This window comes from Diadema setosum, chromosome 1 (genome assembly GCF_964275005.1).
Source record: "Diadema setosum chromosome 1, eeDiaSeto1, whole genome shotgun sequence".
NCBI lineage: Eukaryota > Metazoa > Echinodermata > Echinoidea > Diadematoida > Diadematidae > Diadema > Diadema setosum.
Genome location: NC_092685.1, coordinates 16,710,375 through 16,725,638, shown reverse-complemented (window position 1 = coordinate 16,725,638; position 15,264 = coordinate 16,710,375). Strand labels below are relative to the sequence as shown.

Below are 15,264 nucleotides of genomic sequence, written 5' to 3'. Positions count from 1 at the left end.
ATTATTTCTTTTATCTATTGTTTGGATGCCTCTTTGTCACATAAAGAATGAAGGTGATAATGAGAAGACCGTGTCTGGGATCATTAAAGGGAACATAAACCCAAAGAGCAATGTGGATTGAGTAAAAGCATTAACATTAGTAGAACACAACAGTGAAAGTTTGAGGAAAATTGGACGGTCGATGCAAAAGTTATGAATTTTTAAAGTTTTGGTGTTGGAACCGCTGGATGAGGAGACTACTAGAGGTTATGACGTATGAGTGGACAACAATATAAAGAAAATATAAAAGGAATTCCACAAATATTTACTTTTCTAGCGAAATGAAAGAGTACTTGACAAACCGCTTTCAGAAAGTAGGGGGAATAATTACTACCCCTAACATATGTCAGTATCAAGTCGATGGAATGTGTAATTTTCACGAAAAATGAATTTTTATTAAATTCCCTTTATATTTTCTTTATATTGTAGTCCACTCATACGTCATAACCTCTAGTAGTCTCCTTACCCAGCAGTTCCAACACCAAAACTTTAAAAATTAATAACTTTTGCATCGATTGCCCGATTTTTCTCAAACTTTCACTGATGTGTTTTACTAATGTTACTGCTTTCACTCAACCCACATTGCTCTTTGGGTTTACGTTCCCTTTAACAACCATGATTTATATTTTGGTCCTTCAGCAATTCTGGCATATAAAACCCCATTTTATTCATTGTTATGTTGTTACAGTATGTAATCTGGAATTGAAACAGAAAAACATGAAAGATCCAACTGACATGGTTGTCAGTTTATTGTTGTCGTTGCAACCAGTGATACTAGACATAGTTACAGATTGCAGGGGAAATAATGGTAGGGAACACAATGTGCCCCCCCCCCCCAGCTTTATAGGGTCAATGCTAGAAGGTTCCTCACATTGAGTTTTCAAAACCATGCCTTCCTGAGCCTGTGTGCCATTAAGAGAAATAGTTTGAGGGAAACTGGGATAACCTTGAACATGATGGCCTGTACCAGCTAGTCCGAGACCATATTTCACATGTGGCTGAGCTAACCTACGTGGAATTACAAGCCAGTTTAAATGCTTGATTCATGCTTTGCAATCTCTCTTTAGGTCTTTAAAAGTACTTCTAGAGAAGTGTTCATCCTACAAGGAGCTGATGTCCAATGACAACACGATGCGCCTAGCTGTAGTGTCTGGCCAAATGGACACGGTGAAGTGCTTAATTGAAAGTGGCTTTGATGCAGATGTTGGAGTGAAACTCCCATCAGATGAACTGAAACAGTACCGCCTATCTGGCAAAGCCCGACCAGTTCTTGCCACATGGGCTTTGGACAATGAAGAAGTGGTGACATATCTCATAGAAAAAGGAGCATCCCCGCTCTACAAAGGAATGCCATTTTGTCCCCCGTATGATCATTGTCCATTGTACTTGGCATTCCTGAACAGTAGTACCATACTGAGACTTCTCCTAGAAAGGTGCGCCGAACTCACACATGTGAATCTTTCGGCTTCCAACGTGCAGTTTCCAGTTGGAGATATTTGTGTGTGGCAGCAACCGTCATCAAACTTCAACCTCATTATGAATGCTGGACTCCAACTGGAGATGGAATCAGCACCATTTGAATTGCTGGAAGAGAACGACTGTGAAGAAACTTTTGCAGAGGTGTTAGAGGCTTGGTGGGCATACATTGACTTTGTTCCAAGATCTCCGTATCTGCTGAAGCTGTTGGGGTCCTGTGCAGGTAGGTACATATTTGTACATTGTACATCTATGCAAAATGGGGGATGTAAGCATTGACATACTCATATTTTAAAAGAGTACTATTGAAAATTAAGTCAGTTTGGTCAGGTTTTATACACACATGTATAGGACACTCAGTGAGGAATAACATAAAAGCCTTTTCCTGAACTCTGATGATTGTCAATTTGTCTGCCATGTCTTGAATGCAGAAAATAATATAATACTGACACTGAATTTCATTGATTATAGTATGATGTGCTTCTTATATTGTGTATTTTCAGGAATTTCTGCTGTAAAACTTGCTAAAAGTGCATTTCCAAGTAGAAAAATACTATAAAACCAGAAATGTTTGCATTTTTTTATTTGACAAATTTCACGAGCTGAGATTCGTGAATAAAATGCATGCACATATTCTTTGCTTCACTATGCATTGAGTACCAGTGGCAATTCACAAAAATTTCATGCCACAAAAAAGGCTGGTGGTTCCAATTCACACACAAACACACACAAAAAAATATATGTCTTGCTTTACAATAAGTTACTGTAATTTTTACTAGAATATCTAGGCAGTTTAGCTGCATACTGGTGCAATATAAGATGCCATTTGCAAGAATGGTCTTTGCTTTGTCATTCTCACAAGCATGTTCCATCAGATCTTAGTGAAACCTGGTATTCCTCCGCCATTTTCATATCGTTTACCTCAATCTTCAGAAACTCCTCGTTCCCTGTCGCACCTGTGCAGGGTGGCGGTGCGTAGGTGCATCAGCTTCCCTCGTCTGGCCAAGAAATCAAGGTCGGCCGGCCAGCTGCCTGTCCCTCCGCATTTGCAAGATTACATCATGCATGGCTGACTGGACAACTCTCCCTTTCTGGTAGTGCTCTAAATGCCTTTTAGCCAATCATCACACATCCAGATGCTGCAGCACTGTCCAGTTTAAAAGGAAAGGAATAAGGGTCTGAAATCTTTCTCAACAAAGTCCACACATGGCAGACTCTTTGATATTGATAATAGAATGCAAGAAATATTTATGAAAACATACATATGTACGAATGGATATCATGGTTATGAAAATTGTGATTGAAAAGGATGAAGCAAGAACTTGTCCTCAAAACAACTTCAGTATTAAAACTATATGTACGGTCTGTAAAATCAAACAAGAATAGATGGAAACATCTTTAAATTTCATCATCGTATTGGCTAAAGCTCTCAGAGAGAGACCAAAAAAAATTTAAAATGGGCAAAGAACAACTGGCGCTGCTGTGCCATCAGGTTTATGTGTCAGAGTATGAGCAGGTGAAGCTGTGGCAGACAATACAACTCCCAGTCGTGCTACATTCTTTGTTTCTGTTTTTGTTTGTTTTGTTTTGTTTGTTTTTTTTTATATGGCATTTTTAAGCATAAGAGTGATATATATGTACTCAGGAATAGATGCACAAATCTTTGTCACATGATGTACCAGATCTTTGCTTTCCTTTTTGATTTTATGACATGTATACTTTAATACTCTTGCCAAAGGTTATAAGTTCGTGATTATAGTACTATCACTTTTTTTTATGCCTCCGCCACGAAGTGGTGCCGGAGGCATTATGTTTTCGGGTTGTCCGTCCGTCCGTCCGTACGTCCATACGTCTGTACGTCCATACGTCCGTCCGTCCGTACGTCCGTCCGTCCGCTTTCGTTTACGCGATAACTTGAGTAATATTGACTGGAATTTTACCAAACTTGGTCCAAGTATGAAGTATGATGGGGCAATTATTTGATTAGATTTTGGGTGAAATCGGCTGAAGGTCAAAGGTCAAAGGTCAAGGTCAAATCATGAAATTGTATCCGTTTATGCGATAACTCAAGACTGGATGGAGCAAATTTCACCAAACTTTGTTGGAGAATGATGTATGATGGGACAATTACTTGATTAGTTTTTCAGTGAAATCGGACAGAGGTCAAAGGTCAAAAATCAAGGTCAAATCCTAAAATTTATCTGTTTACGTGATAACTCAAAACTGGATGAAGCAGCTTTCACCAAACTTGGTCCAAGGATGATGTATGATGGGACAATTAGTTGAGTAGATTTTAGTGACATTGGCAAGAGGTCAAAGGTCAAAAGGTCAAGGTCAAATGCTACAAATGTTGCAATTTCCCCCATATCTATGCAATGCCTGAAGGTATTTTCTTGAAACTTGGTGAGGACATGTACTACTGCGTAAAGATTCTCCAGAGAGAGTTTCATGTCATAAGGTCAAAGGTCAAAAGGTCAAAGGTTAGGTGAAAATGTTGCAATATTACTTTTCTCTCAAATGCTTCAATGTATCTTCGTGGAACTTGGTACATATGCATGTACTGTCTGGCAGGGATTATCTAGGGAATTTAGGGGTCATGGGTCAATAGTCAGGGGTCAAAGGTCAAGGTCAACTCCTCAAAATTTTACTATTTCCCTCATATACTAGTATATGCAATGCTTGCATTATTAGTTTCAAAACTTAATACATGCATTACCTAATGGAGATTCTCCGGGAAATTTCCAGCCAGAAGGTCAAAGGTTAAGGGTCAAAGGCCAGGTTTCAATGCTCCCCCCCCCCCAAAAAAAAAAAAAAAAAAAAAAATCTCTTTTGTACCATCATCACACTCTTTCTTCGCACCTTGGAAATTACTCATTGCATAAACTTTCCCAATATTCCCCAAATATGTGTACCTGCACTCTTAGAAAATTATAGCAAACCCAGTTCAAGACATTTCTGACAAACCTGTCATTTCAATATTTTGCCAGTTATGTGAAACTGTCATGGATCACACATTGTGAAGACATTGTACTATACGCCTATTGGGAGAATCATGCATTATGGCGGAGGCATCAGTCGCCATAGCGACATTTCTAGTTTTTTATGCCTCCGCCACAAAGTGGTGTCGGCGGCATTGTGTTTTCGGGTTCCGTACTTATACGTACGCCCATCCGCATTCGTTTACGCGATAACTGGAGTAATATTGACTGGAATTTTACCAAACTTGGTCCAAGTATAAAGTATGATAGGGCAATTACTTGATTAGATTTTGGGTGAAATCGGCAAAAGTCCAACGGTCATAGGTCAAGGTCAAATCATGAAATTGTATCCGCTTACGCGATAACTCAAGATTGGATCAAGCAAATTTTACCAAACTTTGTTTGAGGATGATGTATGATGGGACAATTACTTGATTAATTTTTGAGTGAAATCGGACAGAGGTCAAAGGTCAAAGATCAAGGTCAAATTTTAAAATTTATGTGTTTACGTGATAACTCAAAACTGGATGAAGCAGCTTTCACCAAACTTGGTCCAAGGATGATGTATGATGGGGCAATTAGTTGAGTAGATTTTAGTGACATTGGCAAGAGGTCAGAGGTCAAAAGGTCAAGGTCAAATGCTAAGAATGATGCTATTTTCCCCATATCCATGCAATGCCCGAAGATATTTTCTTGAAACTCGGTGTAGACATGTACTACTGATAAAGATTCTCCAGAGAGAGTTTCATGTCATAAGGTCAAAGGTTAGGTGAAAATGTTACAATTTCACTTTTCTCGCAAATGGTTCAATGTATCTTCATGGAACTTGGCACATACGCATGTACTGACTGGCAGGGATTATCTAGGGAATTTAGGGGTCATGGGTCAATAGGGGTCAAAGGTCAAGGTCAACTCCTCAAAATTTGACTATTTCCCTCATATACTAGTAGATGCAATGCTTGCATTGTTATTTTTAAAACTTGATATGTCCTAATGGAGATTCTCTTGGAAATTTCCAGCCAGAAGGTCAAAGGTCAAAGGTTAAGTGTCAAAGGCCAGGTTTAAATGAAAAAAAAAATCTATTTCATGCTGTAATTACACTCTTTCTTCACACCTTGAAAATTACTCAATGGATAAACTTATGAAAGGGTCAGTCAGGAGTCAAGTAAAAATCCTCAATTCCCCAAATACTTGTACCTGCACTCTTACCGTTTCTTAGACAATTATAGCAAACCTAGTTCAAGGAAAGTGAATATTCAAGATATTTCTGACAAACCTGTTATTTCAATATTTTGCCAGTTATGTGAAGCTGTCATCACACATTGTGAAGACATTGTACTATACACCTATTGGGAGAATTATGGCGGAGGCATCAGTCGCCATAGCGACATTTCTAGTTTTTAATATAGATATAACCACATTGCAACATACTCATGTTAAATTAGCTGTTATGGGTGTGTATGCATATTACATTGTATATACCTCAACATTTCATGACTGATATTGTGCAAATTGAGACTTATGTGACAAATTTACTGTTTATTTTTATTTATTTATTCAGTATTCTTTACCCAGGGTAGACCCATCAGTGGTTTGTACACTGTTATTCTTGGGGGCCCTGCAACAGAATAACAAAGTACAATAATTAATTTAACATACACAAAGTGACAAATCGAGGACATCTCGCTATACATCCCAATATCAAAACAATGTTGATGCTGTGTGTAAAGTGCAAAATAAGTCTTTGATGATAATAATACTTAAATCCACATCATTTGAAATAGGATGATACCCTTACATAGTATAGGGATATCAAAATGACTGAATTTAACCCCAAGTGAGATATGGCCTATATAATGCTCTTACAAATGTTATGGGGGAGATGGCATTTCAGACTTCAGTGGAGAGCTGATTCCAAAGACATGAAGCAAAGTGTGAGAACGATTTATTTTTCCTTCTGGAGTTTTAACTTGTGGAATTATTAGACCATTATTGCTTGCATTTCGTGTACTATAAGAGTGTGTCTTACCAAGGGGTGTAATGAGTTCTTACATGTAGGCAGGCATACTGTGTTGTGAAATGGCGGCAAGATAGATTATCTTTTCCACCCTTTTCAGTCTTCACTGAATTCATCAAAGATGAGGCAGCAATTGCTTGTGATCCCATCACTGCATCTCAGACGTCACCTTTGAAAGATAAGAGACAGCTGTCTTCCAACGCACGAACCTTCTCCACTGGTGCCCAAAACCAGAAAGTAAGCGGAAGGAGAGATGAAGGAAAATGGAAACCCCATTGTGTGTTTTGTAAGGGAGAACATCATCTGGTCGCATGCACTTCCTTTGCATCGCAAACCTTAGACGCCTGCACTAAGTTTGTTTTCGACCACGGTTTATGTTTTGGTTGTCTGAAGTTGAGTCATTTGTCCAAGGACTGCAAAATGAGGTTGCAGTGCTCTTCATGCAAAAAACATCATCCAACTGTCTTGCATGATGAAAACTTTGCAGCAAGAAAACAATCACAGAAAAATGAAAGTGAAATTTGAAGTGAAAAAAGGAAAAACAATTTAAACGTGAACCAAAGGAGCCAAACTTTGTCTATTGGGTCAATAGGATGGTTATTATTTCCTTTCGGTGTGATGTCGTGTCGGATAAGATTAGTAATGTAGTGGATACCCTCCCCGTTGAATCTGTAGCGCTTTATTAATTCAATGTCATTGTAGATTTGCACCAGATGAAGTCGTCTGTGTATTCTCTCCCTTCCCAATTGGTAGTTCTCATGGAGATGGAGAAGAGCTGCCATGGCCACGTCTTCCTCAGCTCAAATCCAATTGCCAAGTGGCAAATAACCTACCAGCATTTCTTATCTTAAGGTGTGATGTCGTGTCGGATAAGATTAGTGATGTAGTTGATACCCTCCCCTTTGAATCTGTAGTGCTTTATTGATTCAATGTCATTGTAGATTTGCACCAGATGAAGTCGTCTGTGTATTCTCTCCCTTCCCAATTGGTAGTTCTCATGGAGATGGAGAAGAGCTGCCATGGCCACGTCTTCCCCAGCTCAAATCCAATTGCCAAGTGGCAAATAACCTACCAGCATTTCTTATCTTAAGGTGTGATGTCGTGTCGGATAAGATTAGTAATGTAGTGGATACCCTCCCCGTTGAATCTGTAGCGCTTTATTAATTCAATGTCATTGTAGATTTGCACCAGATGAAGTCGTCTGTGTATTCTCTCCCTTCCCAATTGGTAGTTCTCATGGAGATGGAGAAGAGCTGCCATGGCCACGTCTTCCCCAGCTCAAATCCAATTGCCAAGTGGCAAATAACCTACCAGCATTTCTTATCTTAAGTAACCTACGAGCATTTCTTATCTTAAGTATAATACTTAGCATGGATGACGTCACTCTGCAATTTTATTACTTAAGTGAAATATTTAAGTAATAAAATTGCAACAAAATCTGTCTTAGCCAAGTATGATACTTAGCGGGAACTGAATCGCATTTTTAAACAAATTACTTTTCTTAAGTAAAATACTTGATTTAAGTGTAAGTACTTGACTTAAGTATGGATTTGAATACCGGCCCTGATTCTGAACTGAAATGAGTCCGACTCTATGCACCACTGAACTCCGAGGGCCTTTTCTACAGGTAATTTGTCACGCAGAAGATTCAAGTCTTTGACATCCTTTCCTCTCTCGTCAATTGGAACTGCTTGCATCACCTTTCTGGAGTTGGACACAATCTTATGAAGGTGGAGACGTCCACGTTCACACAAATGTTCAAATGCCACCTCTCTTCAAGCGTCATCCAAAATAGCCTTCCAAGCACCTGGTTGGAAATATTGTCAATATTATCTGATTCCAGTCAAGAGGCATCTATGTTTCTCCAGTGCATCTTGTCACCGGCCCCTCGGCCTCAAGCCCATCGCATCGACTTGTCAAGGAACAGGTTCATACTGATACAGCCGGACTGCTGCGGCTGCGCCTTCGCTTTCTTCTGCAGGCTTCACGCTGTTGTCTTCCATGACCATGTCTCCCAAATCCCCTATATCACCTCCATCATTGTCACTATCATCACTTGTAGATTCAGGATCACTCTCATCTACTTCAAAGCTCATGTCGAGGTCATCATGATTGTCTTGACCCTCTTCGGCCATAACAAAGCATCTAATTGCTTGTTCATGAACAACTTCATTCACTCTCACCTAAAATACACGCAAACTCATATACAATGGCCAGCTTGTACACACTAAACTTTGCGCCAATGGAATGTGTCGTTCAACGTGTGGCGTCATCGAGAAAGACACTGAATTCTAGACGAATTCGAGGCCATGAAGGGGGGAAAATCAACACTTTTTGTACCTTTCTAGGACAATTTTTATTCAATGTTGGACTAAAAAATATAAAAATTCATATTCAGTATAACTTCTTGTCTTGATTTATAACACAATTGCCCTGACAAAAAATCAACAGGTAGTGGGTTTAACATTAAACACCAGACAATTTTGTCCCAACCAGCTGTTTACATCATGCGATTCAATAAAAAAAAAAACAAACAAACAAGCAAACATTGACTGTCTATGTCAAACTGTGTTTCTAAACAGTAAGACATATTAACTGAGAATTTTCAAGTTCATGCCGAAAGGATTGTGCATTGTATCGTTTGAAACAATTGAAACTAACCCATTTTTTACTGTATTTTGGGCTGATACAGCTTTCGGACAACATTTGCCAAATTATGATCACTAATAGTCCCAGATATAACATTTTGCTCACAAACATTATATCAGCAAGAGGTTGAATTTGAGATCAGATAATACAATGTACGAAAAATGTAATAATGGCAGAATGAGAGATAAGACTTATATCCTTTTTCAAAATTAGAGCAATATGCAGCACATTTGTGTAACGGGAGGCAATGTTACAATTTTGTTAATATTTTGTGAATATCAATGTGTCATTTTGGGGTGATTTGAACATCCCTTTTTGCTTGCGTAATATACAGCAGTAGGCTTTTCAGTAAGATCACTTTTGTGATACAGTTATTTTTTTGTTTTGTTCTTTACAGTAGAACTAGCTAAGAATATATTTATTTTCCCATCATCCATGGCCACAGAGCACACATAACATCATGATCAGGGCTGCATTAACCCCAAAAGTGCAAACATGAATGGTACCTCTTACTGGTACTGCAAAAATGTGTTACATTGAAATGATGCAAATGCAGCATGCCAAGCATACATGATATTGTCCTCATAAGAAGTCCACCCCTCATCATACACCTGACACAGCAGGTTGATCCATGGCATGTATGCTACATATCCTACAGTGTACATAAAGGTTCTTGCAGCTAGTCAATTCCATTCCAAACTGCTTACATGGGCTATTTTGAATTGTAGCTCCGTCTCCTGGCATGATTATGAAATATAGCATGTACATGTAGTTTGTCCAGCTCTGCTGTACAGTGTGCAAGTGGTATATGACCACACCATTTATGTCATAAAGTGAACAGAGTAAAATTTTGAAGCAGAAGCACAAAATGAATTCAAGGAAGATTTTTTTATTCTGATTGAGAAGGCTTCAGGGTAAAACTTCCTTGGATATTGAAGACCATGAGTTCTGGTATGGAATGTCGGTGTAGTTATTGATCAATAATAATTGATTCACAGATTGATACCATAATGTGTGCTGGGTTAGTTTTGAAGTGAATGTGTCAAAGTTTTTAACCTCTCTACCAGGTCTGCATGTGATGATAGTGCTAGCCAGTTGGTGAGCTGATACTGATCTTTAGTTCTGTCACAATGTAGAACTCGAATTTCCCACGATTGAACATTGATATGCTTCATCATTGCAACCAGGTCATCTGCAAAATGGAATCCTTCACATTTTCTTGCTAGCATAGCAACCAGATTTTGCTCTGCCTCAGCTTGGAAAGTGAAATTGGTCCAGTACATCTCTAGTGATCCTCTTGACTTATTTTGAGTTTGAAACTTGTGTTGTGCACTGTAAATGAGATTCTTTAAAAGTGACAGCTTATAGCTGTCAGCTATTTATCACACCATTTACAAAAGGCGCCTGTGTTTTTTTGTTTTTGTTTTGTCTCCTCACCTCTTTGTACATTGCTTCTGTCCTTACTAATAGGGGTAGGGGATAGTCCTGCCACAATGTAGAGCTTGAATTATCCTCAATTTTAATTTGATATGCTTCACCACTTATAAACCAGGTCATCTGCAAAGCGGAAATCCCACATATTTTCTTGCCAGAATAGCCACCAGATTTAGCTCCGCCTCAGCTTGGAAAGTGAAATTGGTACAATACATCTCTAGTGATCCTCTTGTCTTGTTTTGAGTTTGAAACTTGTGGTGTACACGGTAAATGAGATTCTTATAAAGGTGACAACTTAACTAGCAGCTTTTTCTCACACCATTTACAGTAGGCACCCCTGGTTACCTTTTACTAGCCACCTCTTTGTCCATTGCTTCTGTCCCAGGCTTGCCAACATTTGAAAATGAAAAAAAGGAGTCCACTAATTGCGCGATACACTGCCGCGATCCTAACAGCAGGGGTCAAGGGGCTTCAGGATATTTGGGAAATCTCACCTTAAAAAGTAGCCTCCTGGAGCCCTTTTTATGCCTTCTCCTTTCTCTGGAGACCTTCATAGGTAGCCCTTTTGGCACCATTTAGAACCTCTCTTGAGTAGGTACAGGTGTGGCATACTTTCTGTCTGCTCTCCTTAGCCAATCTATGCACCATCAGAGAACTTAATGTTCTAGTGCTCAGGCTTGCTCTCTGTTTGTTTTGTTCTTTTCCACAACTGAAAATACTCTTTCACAATCACTGTTGCTGTGAAAGATTAGCAGAACTGCTTTCAATGTTTTACACAGGAGGGGGTACTTCATTGTGTGCCTTGTAATATCCTTAATTCCTCCTATTTTGTGCCATTTCTCATCAATTCTGTTGGTAGTTGAACTTGCAATAATGTCATCAACATCTTGGTCTATCTGATAGAGACTGAATTCTTGTTCAAGTTTATCCATATCTTGTACACTGACAAGGCCGAACATCCTTGCAAAGAACTCCACTGAACTGAATTTGGCTTGGGTTCTTCTTTCAATGTCCAAAACCTCTGCATGCAGCAAAACAGGGTCATTGAATGGGTATTTCTGGATCATGTAGTTTGCCGCTTGAATGTAAAAGTTGGTAGCATTCTGATAGAATGCCTTCAAATCTAGGCATGATTTAGTCTTCTCTATGTATTCCTTGCACTGAAAGCCTATTTTAATTTCATCATTAGGCTTACGATTCCATGGGTTGCTCAGATCTATCTTGGTAAAATCTGTAGCTTCACGAATAGCATCTGGTTTGAGAAATCTTGACAAGATGGTAGACAGCTGACTTAGCAGGATCTTGTGAACATGATGGATTTGGGGCTCATCCTTTTGGAGAATCTGTATATTAGAAAATACAAATATAATTACATAAACTCCACTATAGATATGTAATTGTTCATGTTTACTACATTGTGTTAAATATAAAGAAATGTGTTTCATTTATGTACTGTACTGTTCAGGGCTGCCAGTAAAAAAATAAAAGGGCCTAGAACTTTTTTTTTCATTTTTCATTTTGGACACACACAAAACCCCCTGAAACACATGGCCTGAAAATAAATTTCTATGGCCAGTACTCTGGCTTTTGCCTGAAAAGTGGTGTCCCTGACTGCAACCAAAATCTGAAGTCAGGGACAGAAAAAGTTAGTAAAATGCATGCAACTAATCAGAATAAAATACTGAAAGATGGACTAAGTGTACATTTTACATTCAGATACTGTAGTTCCACGAATGTTGTGACTTTGACAAAAAAAAATTCAAGAACATTAAGACAAGTAATACCTTTATATCACAAGTCATCAGTGTAAATGGGATCAATAAATACGAACACTAGATAACTGATAATGAAAGAATGAAATTAGTAAGTAAATGGGAGGATTCAAATACATGCAGTGTCAACCCTTCAACCCCCTCATTACCAAAGGCATGTAGATGTGTAGTAAGTCAATTGAGTTCACAAGTCTTAGTACTGAGAGGGTTAAATTGCCAGCAAAGCTGAAAGAAACATGTATACATGCTTTGAACAATCAAAAATCCAAATCTCAGATGAATAATTGAATCAACAAATAAGAAATGCAAATAACAAATAAAACAAATTCAAGTTACTGGCCAATAACAAGGGTCATTTAAAATTGCCATAAAACATTTTCATGCACAAAAAGTAAAAGTTAACACAAATTCTTTAGGAAAAACTTGAAATGAATCCATGCACTACATTGTCTATATTAATATAGGACATACCTGATTCGCTCTTTCAAAGAAAGGTAGAACAGCCTTGAGGAACAAAGCTTCAAGTTTGCAGTTAGGATTTTGAAGCTGTTCATGGATAAGAGTAGGTTTGTCCATGAATTTCTTTTTCATGTCTTTTTCCTTCTGTGCATCTGTTTCACCTTTGCAATGCTTTTTCTCTTTTTGACTTGTGCTGACTTTCTTCTTGGCTAGCTGTTTTTGTTTGAAGATGTAATCACTAAATCAGTAATATTGAACTGTTTAATTGAAGCAGATAGAGGACGAGATGCAGTTGAACAACCGGAGAGCACTCGTTGAGATGGAGTTGAAGAAACCAGTGGCACACGTTGAGATGCAGTTGAAGAAACCAGTGGCACATGTTGAGATGCAGTTGAAGGAACCTGTGGCACTCTATGAGATGCAGTTGAAGAAACCGGTGGCACATGATGAGATGCAGTTGAAGGAACCGATGGCACTTGATGAGATGCGGTTGAAGAAACCGGTGGCAGTCGATGAGATGCGGTTGAAGAAACCGGTGGCACTCGATGGGGTGCGGTTGAAGAAACCGGTGGCACTCGATGAGATGCAGTTGAAGGAACCGGTGGCACTCGATGAGATGCAGTTGAAGGAACCGGTGGCACTCGATGAGATGCAGTTGAAGGAACCGGTGGCACTCGATGAGATGCAGTTGAAGGAACCGGTGGCACTCGATGAGATGCAGTTGAAGGAACCGGTGGCACTCGATGAGATGCAGTTGAAGGAACCGGTGGCACTTCAACAGTCTTGCCTACATCTCGCTGTCTGGCTTTGGTTTTCACTTTCTTTGATGAGCTGCTGTAAACAGAACATGAGTAACTAATCTTCATGTAAACATATTATGAAATACATATATATAAAATCAACAGCGTATTTCCCCTCTTTGATAAATTTAAACTACAATTCAAATTTGTGGGGAAAAAATATTATTTGAATTTTAATGATACATAATAATAATTACCCTTGAACAGTCTGATTCGAGGTTTTGCTGCCATTATCAGAGTCTGGTGTTGCTTTGCGTTTTGTTGCTGCACGGCTGCTGGTTGTTGATTGGGTGTTCTTCTTTGTGTTTCTCTCACTCTTGAAGAATTCTTCAATGGGACCCCAATTCTCAAGAAGCCTTACTAAGGTGATGCCAAGAGACAGCCACCTGGAAAAATTTTAGGAAATAACAAAGGGTATGTTTGTAACATTATGTTTACTTTTAATCTACATTGTTTACGTACATGTACAGTTACAGTATTACATTTATTTTTTTATTTTTTCAAATTTACAATATAAATAAATTTTATTGTTAGACAAGTTAGACATTTGGATTCGAAAGAGATCAAACTTGCATCTTCTAATGTTCGACATGTTTCAACAAGATAGAGTCGAACAACATATACCTATGATTTTGACTTATGGAAGAACAAATTTTATACATAAAAGGTGCCAAAAAAATCTTGCCATACAGAGAGTGCAACAGAGAATACAACTCAAGGTCTTGCTGTTCACCTTTAAGGCTTTCCATAACCAGTCTCTAACTATACAGTCAATTCCAGTGCAATGGATACAACACTCGGACATTTTTGTTTGTTTGTTTGTTTGCTTGGTTTTTTGGGGGGAGGTAATTCAGAGTATCACAAAATAAAATTAGTAGTCTCCAACAATTTTTTGTTAAGTTTATAAGGCACATCTAAGTATCAGTGATATACACAAAATTTCTTTGAATGGTTGCGGAGAAACTGCACTCATGAGCATAACAGACATGACACATAACTTCATGTCTGTTACGCTCACCAAGTGCATATTCTTCACACCGTTGAACGGCTAATTCTGTGATGTAATACTTTGAATTACTTCTCATCAGTAGGCCCATGTCTGCGGAATGCACTGCCTAACTATCTTCCTAAACATTTCAAACCTTGATGCCTTCAAATCAGATCTTAAAACTTGCCTTTCCAGTGACTATGTGAATACTGTGAGTCATTTTGGAGGAGCTGGCGCCTTTGAATGTTTTACAGACTAATGGCACCACTGAAATGCTGTTTATCATCATCATTCAATGCGAATGGATAGACGACAAGAAATCCACAGCAGACAACGATACTCGTACATACATACCAAAACTTCTACACTATGCTGTACACAGCATATTAAAAAATATAACAAAATATTAAATCGAGAAGCCGTACCTAATAGGTAACTAAAAATCATCACGGTTGTGAAGAAATGTTAATGAGCATGAATTAATTCCTCTACCTCCGTGCAGTCTGGTTCTGGAAGCCGCTCAACTTCTTCATGTGAAGGAAGGCTCCTGTAGTACAGGTGGAACTCTTCCGGGATGACTTTGCTATTGCAGAGGCTGACCAAGTCATTCTTTTTCTCTTTGCTGATGGGTAGGGGACTTTCATAGAGCTTC

At 38.7% G+C, this 15,264-nt stretch overlaps 1 protein-coding gene and 1 pseudogene across 1 annotated transcript in view; one reads left to right on the top strand and one right to left on the bottom strand.

Moving 5' to 3' along the window:
- Positions 1 to 1,579, top strand: part of LOC140237340 (ankyrin repeat domain-containing protein 16-like) — a 34,301-nt gene extending 32,722 nt beyond the window's left edge. The window contains exons 5-6 of the mRNA XM_072317279.1: positions 1,107 to 1,472; positions 1,519 to 1,579. Of these exons, the coding sequence (XP_072173380.1) occupies positions 1,107 to 1,472; positions 1,519 to 1,579 (427 nt within the window). The remainder of the gene's footprint in view (positions 1 to 1,106; positions 1,473 to 1,518) is intronic.
- A 9,536-nt stretch (positions 1,580 to 11,115) lies between these two features.
- LOC140237330 (uncharacterized) lies at positions 11,116 to 12,919 on the bottom strand (annotated as a pseudogene).
- Positions 12,920 to 15,264: the final 2,345 nt, after the last annotated feature.